The sequence below is a fragment of the Chiloscyllium plagiosum genome, unplaced genomic scaffold, assembly GCF_037043375.1.
Source record: "Chiloscyllium plagiosum isolate Xiang-an unplaced genomic scaffold, Cpla_swu_hap1 HiC_scaffold_15, whole genome shotgun sequence".
NCBI classification, from domain to species: Eukaryota; Metazoa; Chordata; class Chondrichthyes; order Orectolobiformes; family Hemiscylliidae; genus Chiloscyllium; species Chiloscyllium plagiosum.
Window position 1 is genome coordinate 35091182 of NW_028270153.1, and position 18387 is coordinate 35109568.

General features: G+C 38.6%; 1 protein-coding gene across 6 annotated transcripts in view; it reads right to left on the reverse strand.

The window, feature by feature from the left end:
• slc17a9b (solute carrier family 17 member 9b) overlaps nucleotides 1–18387 on the reverse strand; it is a 56317-nt gene that overhangs the window by 26558 nt on the left and 11372 nt on the right. For all 6 annotated transcript variants that reach the window (XM_087994873.1, XM_087994874.1, XM_087994877.1 and 3 more), the window contains 4 exons: nucleotides 15732–15871; nucleotides 9067–9166; nucleotides 5376–5506; nucleotides 5154–5250 (listed from right to left, as the gene is read on the reverse strand). In XM_087994873.1, the coding sequence (XP_087850999.1) occupies nucleotides 5154–5250; nucleotides 5376–5506; nucleotides 9067–9166; nucleotides 15732–15871 (468 nt within the window). The remainder of the gene's footprint in view (nucleotides 1–5153; nucleotides 5251–5375; nucleotides 5507–9066; nucleotides 9167–15731; nucleotides 15872–18387) is intronic.

The window sequence follows — 18387 nt, forward strand, 5'->3', positions numbered from 1 at the left end:
GAACAGGACTCAATCAGATAGATAGGGGAAACAACTTCCACTCCCCATATTTAGTGATGTGAAAGACAACATCAGCACAAAAGTCAATGCTTAATTAAGAAGCTTTGCAAAATCAGTGAATTAATATCTAGCTAAGAATAGTTGGAAGATTGCGGAAAATTAATGCGCTGAAATGATAGGGGAGGGTAAGATAGCTTCTGTATTGTCAGCAGGTTGCTTTAATTTTGGAAGTTGGCTAACCAAGGATGATAAGTTTCCAAACGCAGATATTGTAGAGCTTGGTTTGATCATCTTTGCCAGTTAAGGACCATTTCTATCAAATCTTTCTTTAAGAATATAAGTTTGGGTGTGGATGAAGTCAATTAATGAATGTGGACTGTACATATCTGACCAATGAAAAGGGAGAGTTCAATGGGTCACACAGTTTTTTTTCTCACTCCTAAGCTTTTACACACAAATCCAGCCACAGCACACACAACCAACTTTTGAAATGCTTGAGAAAGGAAGCTACTGTTCATTCAGTTGGTCAATGACAAATGGTAGAAGGCAAAGATGGGGCAAGAGATAGAACATCATTCTGCAACAGTTAGATGTCACTCAGTTACTCAGAGAATCAATGTAGATTTTATTTTTGACAGCTGATCAATATATGCATTCAATAATTCTATGAATGATAGCAACTGTTTCATGCAGCACCGCCATTAACTGATCGTGCACTAAAGTATTAGTCAGAACCTCTTGCTGTATTTGGCCACACAACCTCAGATTCATCTTGAATGGAAGATTGAGGTTAACATAAAATGATGAATGGGAATGCAACCTAGTGAGCTTTTGCTGGGACTGAGCAAAGTCAGGAATAAGGTGGAAGGCAGGAAAGATTCAATGACAAAAGGAAATGGGTATGGAACAAGTAAAGAAACACTAAGATATGATCAGAGAAGATGTAAATTGTGATTACAGAATCACTAGTAAGTGTTGCCCAAAAACAAAGTGCAGAGACTTAATCTATATTTGTTGAAATATGGAAAGTAGAGGCAGGTGTAGGTCACGTGGCCATTGAGCCAACTTCACCATTCAACATGATTATTCTGATCTCCTGTCTCAAAGTCACACTCTTGTTCTCTCCACATACACTTGACACCTTTATCTTCTCAAAATCTATTTCTTTCTTAAATATATTCAGTAATGTCACCCCCACAGCATTCTGTGATAAAGAATTCCACAGGTTCTCCACCCTCTAGGTGCTTGCCCGCCTTTCTCCTACCTTCCAGTTTTTCATTCTCCTTTTCTATTGTTCATTTTCAACTTTGCTTCCCTTATTCCTGTCTCCTTTTTTTATGTTCCCGTTCCCCGTCATTCTAGTTTGTTCTTAATATTGAGAGTGTAAGGCCGTAAATTGTCAAATCAAAACATGAGGTGATGGTCTTTCAACTTATGTTGAACTTCATATGAATTATGTAGAATTGTGAAGACAAACACTTGACAGAGGAAGTGGGGCAGAGAATTAAAATGACACGTGACTGGAAGCTCATGTCCACACTGGCAGGCAAATACAAGTATTCTTAAAAATGATCACCCAATTTATACTTGGTTTCCCCAGTGCAGGTTCTGTTGACCACAATGGAAAGGAATCCCTAATTGAGGAAAAAGGATACCAATATCATTCATTTTCCTCTAGCACCCATCTCTTCTTCCAATATCCCCTCTCCTCTCTGGTCTGAGTTAGCAGTCTTCGGTGAAAATGTCAGGTTTATCCCTGTAGCCTCTAACACAGCTGAGCGCTTCATTCATGGCTTTCAGGTTTATCCCCATTTCATTATCCAGAAGACCATCTGGCGTCCCAGGCTGGGTGAGCACTTCATAGAACACTTGTGCTCTATCCACAAAGAAAACTCTGAGCTTCCAGTTTCCTCCCACTCCAACACACCTCCATGTTCTCTGGCCAACGTCTCTGTCTCAGGTTTGCTCCAGTGCTCCAGTGAAGCCCAGCGTAAGCTGGGAGAATCATATCTTACTTTCTGTTCGGGGACCTTGTAGCCTTCTGGAATTAACATCAAGTTCGACAATTTTAGGACTTGAGCACCCATCCCCATGTTTTTCCCCACCCCCACATACCAGACCTTGGCATCACATAGGCTGCTTCCACAATATCCATTGCCAGTCACTAATAGTCCCCATTAGTAGCTATTCATTTCCCCATTCTGATCTTTACTCACTCCTTCATCTGTCCAATTGTTTCTCTCTCTTTGGGCTCTACCTCCACCTATCATTTTACACTCTCCACTCCTCATCTTCTGTATAAAACCCATCCCTACTGAATTTTTAACTCTGATTTCTTTCCACAGATGCTGCCAGACCTGCTGAGATTTTCCAGCAATTTCTGCTCTTTGGTCTTTTGTCCCAAAAAGCTGCTCTCAGGTGAAACAGCAAATTACAGTAGTTGCTGCTCAAAATGCGAGAGACCAAAGACTGAAAAGGTAACAGTTTTGCTGAGCAGCTGTTCAGTTCACAAAAGTGGCTCTAAACTTGCAGTTGCCTATCATACTAATTCCTTACTCCACTCCCACTGAATTCATTCTGTCCTCAGATGCCTCATCATTTAAATAAAGCTCAACACAAGCTCAAGGAGCACCTCGCCTTTCAATTTTGCACTTTACAACAGTCTAGAACTAACATGAAATTCAACAATTTCAGATCATTACCTTTGCCCCACTTCTTGTTTGCTTTGTAGATAGCAGTTAGCATTGACTCTGCCATTTCCATTCGCATTTCCTCCAAATACAACTTTTGTTTCTTTTCACTTGTCCCAATCCTGTTAAAAAGCCCTTTCAGCCCTCTTGCCATTTTATCGGTTTTGCCCTCTCTTTTATTTTTTAAAATTAATTCTCAGGATGAGGGTGTCACTGGCTCGGCTAGCATTGATTGCCCATTCCAGAGGACAGTTAAGAGTGAATGATATCTCTATAGGTCTGGAGTCATATGTAGTCCAGACCAGAGAGGGATGGAAGTTTCCTTCCTAGAAGAACATTAGTGAACAGATGGATTTTTCCAACAATCAACAAAGGATTTACAGTCATCATTAGACTCTCTTCCTCCCAGCTCCCGACTTTTCGCATCCTCAATACTTGCTTAAAACCTACTGCAGCTTACTTTTCTTTCTTGTTCTGATGAAAAGGTCATTAGCCTGAAGTGTTAACATTATTTCTTATTCTGCAGATGCTGTGAGACCTATTTTCAGAATTTTATGTCTTTTGTGAGAAGAAAAATGCAGTTTTCCAGAGTTCTTCAGGTCTTGCCACTGCTTAGCTCTTAAGTTAGGAAAGTAAACAGAAGGCAACTGTATTATCAGAGTCTGATCTATATATTCAGAAACAAAACTCACTGTCTTTGGGCAGATTTAAAATTTTGGCAAGGGAGTAGTAGGCAAATTCCCCACTCCATTTTAACTACCCTGCCTGATTTTCACCAGACATAGAGGAATTTCAAACGTGAAATATAGAACATCTACGCAGGGAAGCAAACAATAAGAGCTTTTGGTTCACAGTCCATAGTGTAATTAGGTATGTATTCTTCCTCTACCTTTAACCCTTGACCACTTTCTTTCATCAATTTAAAAGAGGGTAAAATGTATTCTTTTTTTAATACATGAGAAAAAATGCTACATCTCAAATTTGCATACAAAGTCTTTTAACTGTGTTTAAAACATTATGGATACAAAAGAAATGTCCAAAGTCTGATCGCTGTGCCACAACTGAGCTACAGATACAAACTCTTAATATCAATCTTTTCATTCACAAAACAATTCAACGACAGAGTTCCTGCAAGTATGTAACTATGTTAATTATAATGTAAATGCTGCCATCTAGAGGCTAGAAACCCCATCCAAAACCTTTTCTGACAAAGGGAAATCTTATTTCAGTAATACAATGCAGTACAAGAAGTTCAAATTTCACTTAAAAAAAACTTATCCACACACTTAATCACAACATCTCCTGAAATGTCATTTCCTATAGATAAAATAAATCACCAAAGATTACTTTACATGTGCCATGGTGTTTGGTAATATTTGAAAATTATGCCTTTGCTAATTGGTACCCAGTGTTATGAACACATGCAATAACATGATATCTCCAATGTGTGTAGAATTGTGCTATGAAATATTTGTTAATAAAACCTAGTGACAAATTGGCAGATGATCAATACAACTTAACTCTTTTATAATCAACAAAACATGCATTACATAGCACCTTTAATATAGATGTCTGAAGGTAAACATTAAAAGGGGTACAATCATCTCAAACAAGGATTTATGTCATTTGAAACCAATGGATTATCAATACTAACATAACAGCCCTCACATGCTGCAACCATTCCTATAACAATTCAAAAATACAAGCCGAAAGCAAGAAAATAGAACAGAAGAAAGGAAAATCCTATTAAGTAATTAATCAAAAGGTTCCTTGTAGATTTGTGGTACATATGGTAACTATGCATATTAGCACATCTTAAACTTCTTAATAAAGTTAATTGTAATGTCATTTTCTCAAATATCTATTGCAGAATTGAATAGTTTATCTTTGTACCATCACAGGTTCAAATTTAAATACATTACAAGGGTTTTTAGAAATCCATTAGCACTCACCTTTGGAGATATAGTGCTTCCCTCCACATTCTAGTCACTTTAACATAGGATACATATTGTACTACAGAGCAACAGGATCTCCAAATTTCTACACTTATTTTATTAGTTTCCAGAATGTCATAAAGGTCTCTCAGAGAGTGAAAACATAAATTTCTTAATCATAATAAATCTCTTGTCACAAATAGTCATATTTTAAGGTCATATTTAAATTAATGTGCAGGTCATGAGTTCCAGGCCCTGAATACACAATCTAGATACTACTTTAGGGCTATAGCAAGGAAGCATTGCACCATCAGAAGTTCCGGCTTCCAGATGAAATGCTTATTGTCATCAGGTGCTTCATTTGCTTTTCCATACCAAACTAAAAGATCTCAAGGTGCAATTTGAAGGCGGCCAAGGGCAATTCCTAATGTCCTGAGAAATACTAATACCTCAGGTTTTGAAAGGAGCTACACAAAAAAATTCTCTTTCTTCCTTTCATCATCTAGAAAAAAACACTACAGTCACTTACCAGACAGGAGCACTTTTAAACAGTTTTCTCCATGCGACTTTATCGTCCTTTGAATTCACTAGACTGTTGCCCAAACTTTCCAAAGATATAATCTGGTCTACATGACATAAATTGTTATGAATGTCATAATGATATGAAGGTATTTGCATAGAGGAACAGAATATCTCATTGACAATAAAATTATAAGGCAGGAACTATAACAAAATGATAATGTTTATTTACCTTCTCCTTTAAGGAAGTATTTCCACATACAGTAGGCCCACAGAATTGAAGGGATGCCAGAAAAGTAGAACACACTCTCCCAGCCAAACCAGTCCAACAACACTGAGCCAAAAGCTCCGATTATTAATGTCCTAAAGGATAAAAAAAATAGGTTATCAACATACAATGGCAAATGTTTATTCACTGCAAAGTCAACAATTTCTCTCCAAAGGTTGTGCAGCTTTGGAACTCTTTGCTTCAGAAGGCAGTGGAGACAGAGATCATTGCATATTTTTTAAGACAGGGTGGATAGATTCTCGTTAGCTAATTTTATCAGAGGTAAATGGGAATGTGGAATTTGAAACAATGAGATCAGCCATGATCTTACTGAATGCAGACAGATTTGAGGGCCTAAATGATCATAAATTTGTATGTAGTTCCCCTGCCCGAGTAATGCTTACAAGGCACATTTACTGCAATAACTATTGATCAGTGACACCTTTAACACAAATACTAAAACTGATTATTTTAAATGAATTATTTGACACGATGAGACCATAAGACATAAGAGCAGAAATTAGGCCATTCAGACCATCGAGTCTGCTCTGCCATTCAATCATAAGTTTCTCAACCCCGTTCTCCCACTTTCTCCCCGTAACCTTTGATCCTCTTGACAATCGAGAACCTATCTATCTCTGTCTTAAATATAATCGAGGACCTGGCATCCACAGCCTTCTGTGGCAATGAATTCTAATTTTTGAGAAGAATTATCAAAAATGTCAGGACAGTACTACACGTTAATACAGTTCATGGTAATATCATGTAAATGAAACTGAAACTATAACTACGGTTTCCTTTATGAAATGCCTTTAACATGAACAGAATCAGGCATATATGGGCACCAAACCAAAGATATTAGGTTAGGTGACAGAAATCTAAATCAAACCTGTTTAAACAGCAACTAATGGAAGACAGAGGGGTTTAGGGAGGGAATCCCAAAGCATAGGAACTTCCTGGCTGAAGCATGGCTCCAAATGGTGAAGGAATTAAAATCAAGGACGTTCCTCAGAGACCAGAATTAGATAAACCCAGTTTACCTTGAGGAGTGGTGGGGGTGAAGGAGATCATGGAGATTGGGAGGGGCAATGCAAATAAGGGATCTGAAAAAAAAGGATAACAATTAAGAGAGACAAGAGGCATTGTTTGAGTTGGTACCAATGTGGGTCATAGAGTAGAAGGATGTTTAATCAACGATGTGTTAGGAGTTAGGAAATGGGTAGGTGAGTTTTGGATTACCTCGAATTTACAAAGGATAGCATTTGGGAGGCTGTTGGAATAGTTCAAGCCTGTAGAAAACAAAAGGGATTCAGGAGGTGGTCATTTGACCCATCATGTCTGCACGAGCCCTCTGAATATTTTAACTTACTGTCAATCTCCTGCCTTTTCCTTATAACCTTTGTAAATTATAAATAATCATCCAATGCCCTCTTAAATACCTCAACTAAAACTCCCTCACTCTTGCAGGGAGGAATTCAATAACCTAACTATTCACTGTATGAAACCAGATTTTGTCACCATCCATTTGTTTCTTTTGCATAAAAGCAAATTACTGCCATTGCTGGAATCTGAAACCAAAAGAGAAAATGCTGGAAAATCTCAGCAGGTCTGGCAGCATCTGTTTCTTTTGCAAATCACTTTAAGACAGTGTTCCCTGAGTCTTAACCCATTTATGAGTATGAACGATTTCTCCCTATTCACTGCCCAGGCCCTTCATCATTTTGAAAACTTCTATCAAATCTCCACTTAGCTTTTTCCTCTTCAAGGAAAACAGTCACAATTTCTCCAATCTGTCCTCATAACTGGAGTGTCTTATCCCTGAAACCATTCTTGTAAACGTCTTCTGTATTCTCTCCAATGCAATCATATCCTACCAATAATGTGGCACCCACAACTGTACACAATGGTCCAGCTGAGGTCTAACCAGCATCATCATAATTTCATCATAACTGTCAGGCTCTTGTACTTCATGCCCCAATTAATGAAACCAAGAATACTATTTGATTCACTAACAGGTCTCTCAACCTGACCTGATACCTGACAGATGTACATATACACAAAGGTCACTCTGCTGTTATACACCTTTTAGGATAGTACCCTTTGTTTTACACTGTCTCTTCGTGTTCTTTGTACCAAATGACTGCATGTTTCTTCACACTTAAATTTATCTGCTTCCTATCTATCACTTCATCATGTGTCAATGTCCTTTTGAATGTCTACACTATACACCTCACTGTTCACAATGTTTCCAGATTTTATGTTGCAATCTTTGTTTTGTCAAATACAAACATTGAAATTATCTCCTGCACACCAAGACCTAGATCAATTATAAAAATCAGGAAAAGCAAAGATGCAATAACAGGCATTGGGGATCTCACAGCAAACTTTCTTCCAGCCCAAAAAGTTGCTCATTAACCATTACTCTCTCCTTTACATCCCTCAGGCAATGTTTCATCCATGCTGTTATTGTCACTTTTATTGCATGACCTATAACATTCCTCGCAAGTCTGTTATGTGACACTATATCAAATGTCTTTTGGAAGTCCACGAATATCACATCAACAGCTTTGTCCTCGACACTCTCTCTGTCACCTTCTCTGTTACCTCTTTAACAAACACCTGCAAATTAATTAGACACAATAGGTCCATACTGGCTCTTCCAAATCAGCTCACATTTTTCCACATGACTATTAAGTCTAACCTAAAGAACTGTTTCTCAAAATTTCCTTATCACCAAAGATAAGCTAAGGCTGGAGTAAAGTCAGGCAATATTACAAAGGTGGAAATATTCAGTCTTGGCGATGGTTATGTGTGCAGAAGCTCATCGCACTGTTAAGAATGACACCAAGGCTGCATACACTCTGGATTAGTCACAAACTGTGGTCAGGGAGAGAGAATGTGTCATTGAGAAGGAACTGAAGACAATGATTTTGGTCATTCCAATACTTAGTCAATGATCATTTCTGACCATCTAGTATTGATTATGAGGGAAGCAATCTATGGAGAGGGAAATGGATGAGAAAGGTGATGGCGAGATCGAACTCAGAGTCATCAATGTATATGTGAACAATGATAGTGTTTTCAGGCATCATACATTTAAGAATGACAAGGGGCACAAATGCATCAGTCTGTAATGTCAGAATTGTCAGAACTTAAAGGTAATTCTCCAGCCACGACAGGTAAAAATGGAGCCAGGTGAGTGCTGTTCATCCAAGTGGACAATGGCAAACAAAGCCCGACATGAATCCATTGTCTGTACCTTTGAGTGACTGCTTCAGAAGGGACACTAGAGTCTCAGAACCAAACTTATGCTCATTTTCAATCCAGTGCACATTGGACTTGAAATGTTTACTCTGTTTCTCTCTCCATATTCTGCTCAGTTTCTCCAGCACATTTCTTTTTATATTTCAGGAAATTACAGCATTGTATCAGAAGTAGAATCTCAGGGATGTACCAATAATAGTTATAACAATTTCTAGCCTACAATGTTTCAACTAAGTTTCTAGTTATTTTTTGTGATGCCAATGATAACCTTATTTGATTAATTCAGTTTTATGGTAATGCATACAGTTTTTTCATCTGTTGCTAACAGTGTCTTTTCTACCCCAACATACGAACTTGACTTTTTGCAATAAACCTGGAAGATGTGACTTACCCAACCTGGGAGCCAGTGCACACCGCACTGCTGGTAAATGCTCGTTCACTCTCTCGCACTCTATTGGAGAATAGACTTGACAGAGATGGGAAAAACACACCTAAATTTTCCCAAGAAACATACAAAATTTAACATTTTATTCAATTATTATTTAACTCAAATATAATTGTTTTTTGAAGTCAAAACAGTTAAAATATTCTCAGAATTAAAGCATTTAGAACATTATAAAATTTCTTAAACTCTAGTTGTCAAGGCAGGATACTCAACATACAAGAGGTAATTTTGCAAAACTCTGTTCCTACCTGCTGAGTCTTCATGCTGAGAATACAGGTTTGAAGAAAGGTTATCATACTCTGGTCCAATTCTGAGACTAACCTTAGCACTTGCTTCTAACTATGCTCCAAACTGGAATGGGGATTTTAATCTGAAGTGTTATCTATGTTGATTGGCCCTATTCGGTGATTTGAATTTTGCTAGTTTTGCAACAATGTTTGTACTGTTAACATACACTGTAATCACTGCCAACATTATCTCAATTTATGTGTTGGACTATGGTGCAATAAAATTTGATGCATTTCAAAAAGACGAACGGTGCTGCTGCTTAAAAAAGTATTAAAAACATGTACAATAGCACTTCTCCTTTAATTCCACTAGTGAATACACCATGCAGTGCATTACTAAACCATAATTAGCAAGATGACTGATTAGAATTAATTTTTAACCCAGTATAAAGTGAGAGAGAAAACAAATCAACATTGTTCCAGCTCCTGCTATTTAATCACTACTGTAAGTTATCAAGCAAGGATACAGCTGTCGTCAATTTATATGAACCCCAGGGATTAATATCTCACAAACTCTCAAACAAAGAATAGTCATTTGAGTAAAATGCTGGGATACCAATGGAACAATAAACTAGCCACTAAAATTAGGGTAGAGAGTCATGAGAAAAACCAGCACCGGAAGAGCAAGTTTAACATTCAATTATGTTTTAAATGCTTTTTAACTTCCAAAAAGCAAAGAAAATATAATGGACTGGATTTTCTTAATAGATTAATAGTGAGGCTAACAGCACAGCAATTCTGCTGTCCACACGCATGCACTTGAGTATGCAAAACCAGGTGTTGTTTCCAGAGCTATCTTGCTCCTCATCAGGGTGTACTGTTGCAATTATGAATTCAACCATGAAATGTGACTTAGTTGCTGACTAGTTTCCCACTGAAGACAACAGAGAAGTTGAAGGCTGATGCATTTGTGAGCAATGTGTGCTTGTAACATATGTCAGCACATATGTAAAATCAATTTTGAGGACAAGTGAGAATATATGCTGTCTCATTCTCTCTGAAGATAATTAATGCTAGAGAACATTTTAAAAATGTTTTTCTTTTACTTTTTGTGCTTCTTCTATCTAATTAATCTCATCTGAATTTCCCAAAAGTCATTTTCCTTTTTAAACATGATTTATGGCATTGGAGGATTTTTACTGAGTTTACATTTCCTGACTTATACTTTGCAGGCTGGATATTAGTTCCAGAGCCCTAATCCCAATGGGTTGGTGAAACAGAAGTGTCCACAGAAGGACCAGGGAAGAGATTTTGAAGGAAGGACAGAATGAAGAGGGTGCCTCCAGGAGACCCAACAATCAGACGGCAGGTAGAATCTACTGATGGAAGAAATAATGAGGCTCTGAACAGCAACACTTCCAACAGGAGAAGGGGGTGCTGCCATAGTAGTTGATAAGACTGTGTGGGGCTGGAGTCGGCCTCCAAAGATTAATGCAAAGCAGACTGTGAGCTCAGCTTCCAGACTGTCACAGCTGAGGGGAAAGTCCTCCAAAGGATGGCCAATGATGGCAATGGTTGTTGCAGCCCAGCAGTTCCATATTGGGTAACTTTGCAAGATCCACCCACCCCAGCTTGCCATCTGGAGGCTGTCACCATTCCGAAATGACCACAAGCCTCATTGGAGGGGAAGTGCAGATTGTGAAGAATGCATTCAATTGCCTACCAGTCATTGACAGGCAAATACAATCATTCGCAGAAGTCACTTCCCTGAAAAGGGACCAAAGGCAGGTATCTGGCAGCCATCAAGCATGCAGCCAGATGTGAGAAAGTGCAGGCATATCTGTATCCACCTGTGTGCTATTTGTCTCAATGAAATTCTTCAAACTGATTTGTTAAACTGCCTGTTTCTTGATATGACCAGTAGAAGGTACCACATTGGATTTGCCATCAGATGTACATCTCCACATAGCAACCAGTGGAAACTCTGTAGGCAGCAATGGGCATAATGAATACCAAACACCATCTCTCTGCTAATAAACCTGAGAACTGTGGATACGGGAGATCTAAAACAAAAAGCAGAAATTGCTGGAGAAATTCAGCAGGTCTGGCAGCAACTGTGGAGAGAAAGCAGAAGTAACGTTTCAAATGCACTAGACTTAAAACATTAACTCTGCTTTCTCTCCACAGATGTTGGCAGCCTTGCTGAGTTTCTCCAGCAATTTCTGTTTTTGTGTGCTTTACCACTTCTTCGTTCCTTGCTGCAAAATTAGGACATGTTACTTACACAATCTATCATTCCTTTCATGTTGAGGAATCCAAGTTTATTACAGGACTAATTTTTAGCTATTCAACGATGGTAATAAATGCTCTGTTCCAAAACTGGCAAAGAATAGGAGGAGGAAAAAGGAGGTGGCTCTGCTGAGGTGATATCTGGATAGAGGAACTACATTAACTTCAATCAGAAAAATGACTTTTACACAAATAATTTATTATTAAGTGTGATGTCTCCATCAAGATTTTGCCTGAGATTTATAACCGCTACACCAAGGTACATACTATTTCACCAGATGCAACAGCACAAATTAAAATAGACCAATTAGCCTAACCTCGGTCGTGGGTAAGATCCTGGAACCCATTGTGAAGAATGAGATTTCTGAATACTTGGAAGTGTATGGTAAAATAGGGCAAAGTCAGCATGAGTTCATCAAGGGGAGGTTATGCCTGACAAACCTGCTAGAATTCTTTGAGGAAGTAATGAGCATGTTAGACCAAGGAGAGCTAATGGATGTTATCTACCTGGACTTCAAGAAGGCCTTTGACAAGGTGCCACATAGGAGGCTACTAAGTAAGATAAGGGCCCATGGTGTCAGAGGTATGGTGCTAGCTGGATAGAAGCCTAGCTGTCTGGCAGAAAGCAGAGAGTGAGGATAAAAGGGTCCTTCTCAGGGTGGCAGCTGGTGACAGGTGGTGTTCTGCAAGGCTCAGTGTTGGAACCACAACTTTACACTTTATACATTAACAATCTAGGTGAAGGAACTGAGGGCATTCTGGCAAAAATTTACACACAATACAAAGTTAGATAGAGGAACAGCTAGCACTGAGGAGGCAGGGAGGGTGCAGAAAGATTGGACAGGTTAGGAGAGTGGGCAAAGAAGTGGCAAATAGAGTACAACGTGGGAAAGTGTGAGGTTATGAATGGTGATGGGATAGTGTAGGGGGATGAGCTGTGAATAGTTCACATGTCAGTGCAACATTGAGGGCCGAAGTGCCTGTTCTGCGCTGTATTGTTCTATGTTCTATGTTATGCTCTTTGATAGGAAGGATAGAGGCATGGACTATTTTCGAAATAGGTAGAAAGTTCAGAAGTCTGAACTGCAAAGAGACTTGGGAGTTCTAGTCCAAGATTCTCTAAAGGTAAACTTGTACATTGGGTCAGTAGTTAGAAAGGCAAATGCAATGATGGCATTTATTTATTTTGAATATAAAAGCAGGGATTTACTTCTGAGGCTCTATAAGGCTCTGGTCAGATCACATTTGGAGTACAGTGTGCAGTTTAGGGCCCCATATCTCAGGAAGGACATACTGGACCTGGAGTCTGTTCAGAGGAGGTTCACAAGAATGGTCCCAGGAATGAAAAACGTAAGATATGAGGTACATTTGAAGACTCTGGGTCTATACTCAATGGAGTTTAGAAGGATGAGGGAGTGGGGGGGGGGGGGGGGAATCTAATTGTAACATAAGAATACTGAATGGCCTGAACAGAGTAAGTGTTGGAAAGATGTTTCCATTGGAATGAGAGACTAGGATCTGATAGCACAGCCTTAGATTAAGGGAAGACTTTTTAGAAAGGAGATAAGGAGAAACTTCTTCAACCAGAGAGTGGTGAATCTATGGAATTCATTACCAAAGAAGTCTATGGCGGCCAGCTCATTAAGTATACTTAAGACTGAGATAGATAGATTCTTGAGTATCAAGGGTTACCAAGAGAAAGCGGAAGAATGGGGTTGAAAACTTATCAACCATGACTGAATGACGGAGGAGACTCAATGGGCTAAATGTCCTAATTTCTGCTCCTATGTCCTATGGTCGTATCATCAACCCCTCTATTTAAAAAGTCAAATTTAAAAAATATCCTCACCAATTTAGCCTTTCATTTACTTTTGTTACTTTCTGAGAATATAATTCAAATTGTGTGCATTAAAGAGTTGGTGATTTAGTAAGCCAGACCACTAAGAGAAGTGGCACAATAAGAAGACATATGTTGATGGCTCGCCAACAATATTTGGCAAAAGGAAAATTTAGGCCTTATTGTTTCAGGCTTGTTTATCAGCCAATCAAAAATCTACTCTGGTAATCAAGGGAAAACTCTGCAATTGTTCAAGAGACTGTGGAATGTTTTGACTGAGGTTTTCCAACACTTGCTGTTCTTAATACACCCACTTCCTTCCATCTAAATATTGACTCCAATTCCTGTTTGTTGTTGATGCTTTGTCCAGTGTATTACAAATAAAGCAATATACCTGTCTTTTCCAGAACTCTTGCTTTGTTCTCATCAGGTTTTTATTATTACTCCCTACACTTTTCTCTGCACTCTGAATTTTGATATTGCTACATATTTTGTGGTTCCAATGATAGGGGATGCATGTATACAGTAAAATACAAAATGTGGAGGTTGCTGGCACTCAGCCCTGTCCCTCCACAAGGTACATTATTGAAGCCCTCACAGATAGAAATCTTTAGAAATCATGCTTTTTGTGAAAGTACACTTGTGCTCTGACTTGCTATTAAAAATCAGGAAATGTCACGCCTTATCTGAATAGGGTGCAACTAAATCATAATCACTGAATAACTTATTTGGTCTTGAAATGCCAACTTGATGATTGTGAATGTCATACCTCCATTATCATAAAATACCATTAGGTTTATAATGGGTTTTTATGCTTCCTTATGGAATTTTAGCTTTTACTTTAATCCTGTATGTTTGTCCCAGTCAATGTTTTTCAGTTAGTAAAAATGAAGGATTTCCAGTGAGCTACATTTTCTGGTTTGTCATCTGTAAGAATTCTTCAGTATGACTGGCTGCTTAGCCACTGATATCATCACAGTAGCTGGACACTAGAAATCCCCTGTAGTTGGCACCAAAATCAAATGAAATGTCAGGAATGGTGAAATCCATGTCACAAAAATTGAGAGTCCTTTGTGGACTCTCCAGGTCAGCAGCGAGCAATATCATTTCACCATTGACCACAGATTCCATGCAGCTGCATTTATTTTTGTATTCTGAATTTTGTTCTTATCTCTTCTACTTATCATTTGGGTATTGTAACCATCAACAAAATACCCACCCATTTACAGAGGAACCTCAATTACCCAAATCTCGATTATCCGAATAATGGAATATCCAAAGAAGATTTCAAGGTCCCACAAAAAAATTACATTAAAGAGGTAAGTGTATTTGATTTATCTGTACTGAAGAAGATGTGAAAATGCTGGCAAAAACAAAGAAACTCAAGCAGCTCAAGCACCCGCAACTGGATACTTTTAGGTAAGGGTTGTTACACAGCCCTTTACAAAGTAAGTGTTTTACAGTACTGTATTCCCTTCGGTTTACCAGGGCATTCATTAAAAAAAGGCAGAGAACGTAAATGCATGTGTGAGACAGCGCTTCTGTCTTTCTATCGTGATACTGAGTTCCCGGCAACTGAAAAATGCTCTTGCGATCATAGAAGCTGTTCGGGACCTTGTTTAATGCTGGGATTTGATTTACAGTATTTATGTAATGGTAAGTCCTTTTCATTTTAACCTGTAATTTGCAGACTGCAAGGATTAGTTTGTTTAAATGGCAGATTCATTAAAATTATAGATTTAAACAAATTCTCCGGTAGAGCTCAGCATTAGATCAGTATGGCTTCCTTTGTTTAAGGTAAAATCGATTATCTGAATGAAATAGTGCCCATCCATCTTGTTCAGATAATCGAGGTTCCTCTGTATTTGTTTAACATCCCTATTTACACATTCTGGTAGACCTGGCCCAACCCAGATCATCCTTCCTGGATAAGTAATTCAAGGCAGGCATGAACTGGAATAGTTAATTCCCAGGTTTTCCACATCCTCTCTCTGGGCCTCTTCGGGATCTTGGACAGAAAAAGAATGGATTTTTGAGACTGTTATGATGAATGAGGCCGGTTGACTGAGGTCGGTTGAGACTTTTAATTTGTGATGACATCATGTACATATGATTCAGAGCCTGGCCACATGGAAAATTAGCAAAGTCAATTGTTGGGATAACAAACTGCAGCATTCAGCCACTCTACATTACGTTTAAAATTCCAAAAAAAATCCCCCTCCCATTTCCCACCTCCACCGCCAATTATTGCTACTCACCTTGAAACAGGCCCATAAGGAATCTGGATAAGGTTAAAAAAAGGATTGGCGTAGAGCTCCAGTGAACAATGAGCGGAGTGAGGGTAATTACTGAGCCCCATGAAGTAGCTGAAAGTAGAAGTATTTTATCGCCACCCAATCTGTGTAAAAGAAATAAGTTTGTCAGTGAACCTTACTGAAAATATAGCATTTTTTACTGAGAAAGCATGAAAATAACTTGCAACCCATACAATGTGAAAGCATTATAATGGCATCCTGACATATTAATAGATGCTATATAATTACAAGTTCTGTCCTTTAACAAATATAAATTAAAAACGAATTAAATCCAAATTAAAAGCAGAGGTAAGTACAAAGATAGTGAATCTGACAGCATCTGGAAAGATAAAAGTCAGATTAAGGTTTCAGAGCTTTTTCTAAAAAAAGTTAACTCTTTTCCTAAATTTTAATGTGGTATGGTGCTAATGAGGTAACAATATAATGGTTCTTTACTTGAGGCTAGACAAGAAAAATTTTCAAATCCCTGTCACCAACAACACCCACCCCCACCCCACCACGAAGTTGACTCCAGTTGTTATACTTGTTGCACACAAGCTACAATAACATTGGAAGGTTTCAAAAGATAAAACTTCATCTTCACTGTCTGGGAGTTATGTGTTTGGACAGATTGATTCCAACAAAATTAGGCTGCACAATAAAATGAAATGATATTAAAAACATACAAACCAACCCTCTAGATTAGCATTCAAGCAGTGAAAATAAAAGTCTGCAGCACTGCAATGCTCATAAAGTCAAAAATCACAAATTTAAAGTAGAATGCTTTAATTGAAATTTGAAACTGTATTAAGAGAATAAATAAAATATGCTCAGAGACTGCATCTTTGAAGGACATTATTCGACGAAGAGCATAATAATCCACTCAATGCTTTGACCAACATTTATCCCTAAGCTCTTAACACTAACCCAGAGATAAAACAGAAAAAGTCGGGAACAGGTAGCGGGTCAGGTAGCATCTGTGGAGTATGAAACAGAATTAATGGACAATTTTTAAAGTCCCCTAGAAGTGAGATCCAAGGAGATGGAGTTTGATTGGATAGAAAGGTGCAGGCTAAGGACGAGAGATAGACCGGACACTCTGCAGAGTAGAACGTGATGCTGAAATACACTGCAAAAAAGCTGTCCTGTGGGATAATGGCTACCCCATCCAGGTTATTGTTTGCAGTATATCACATGCACTCACAAATGAGCTGAAAGCTTCCACAATCATACGCAAAAAGTAGAGTCTATCTCAAATTACTCTGAAGGTTAAATACAGTATCTCAAAAAGGCAAATAATACCTAAAGTGGGTTGTTTCATGCTCTGCCTACTGAGTAGTAAAACAAGCGGTATAAGCCACTAACAGGATGCTGCAGTCAAGAGAAAGACATTCTGTTTACCACACAAATGAGTAATGTACTATGTGTTCAGTGCTGGTGCCATGCCAAAAACTTAAGTCAGACATCCCTATGACTGGAAGATCGCTTCAAGCAGTGCATCCCTTTAGCAGTTGGAAACAGGTAGTTTATAATGGTATTCAATGAGCCTGTGCCTATAAAACTCAAAACCTAATGTCTAACATTAGGTGTAATGGACAGCAAAGAAGGTTTCCTCAGAGTACAATGGGATCTTGAGAGGGGCAAATGGGCTGAGGAGTGGCAGATGGAGTTTAATTTAGATAAATGCGAGGTGCTGCATTTTGGAAAAGCAAATCAGACCAGGACTTATACACATAATGGGAGGATCCTGGGGAATGTTGCTGAACAGAGACCTTGGATTGCAGATTCATAATTCCTTGAAAATGTAGTTGCAGGTAGGTAGGATAGTGAAGAAGGCATTTAGTATGCTTTCCTTTATTGGACTGTGCATTGAGTACAGGAGTTGGGAGGTCATGCTGTGGCTGTGCACGACATTGGTTAGGCCACATTTGGAATATTGTGTGCAATTCTGGTCTCCTTCCTATCAGAAGGATGTTGTGAAACTTGAAAGGGTTCAGAAAGGATTTACAAGGATATTGCCAGGGTTGGAGGATTTGAGCTATAGGGAGAGACTGAATAGGCTGGGCTGTTTTCCCTGAAGCATCGGAGGCTGAGGGGTGACCTTTATAGAGTTTTATAAAATCATGAGGGGCTTGGATAGGGTAAATAGACAAAGTCTTTTCTTTGAGGTGGGGGAAGTCCAGAACTAGAGGGAATAAGTTTAAGGTGAGAAGGGAAATATTTAAAAGGGACCTAAGGGGCAACATTTTCATATAGAGGGTGGTACATGTATGGAATGAGCTGCCAGAGAATATGGTGGAGGCTGGTACAATTACAACATTTAAAAGGCATGTGGATGGGTATACGAATAGGAAGGGTTGAGAGGGATATGAGCCAAGTGCTGGCAAATGGGACTAAATTCGGTTAGGATATCTGTCAGCATGGAAATGTTAGACCGAAGGGTCTGTTTCCGTGCTGTACAGCTCAATGACTCTATTAGATGTGATTCTGAAATTTAAAAAATAACTTACTGAGCAATCTGGATTGTGCTAAAAATTACACTAAGAACTGCATTAAAATTGGTAGGCTCACATGCACCTCACTTTTATTTGCTGGAAGCTGAATACATTGATAGACAGAG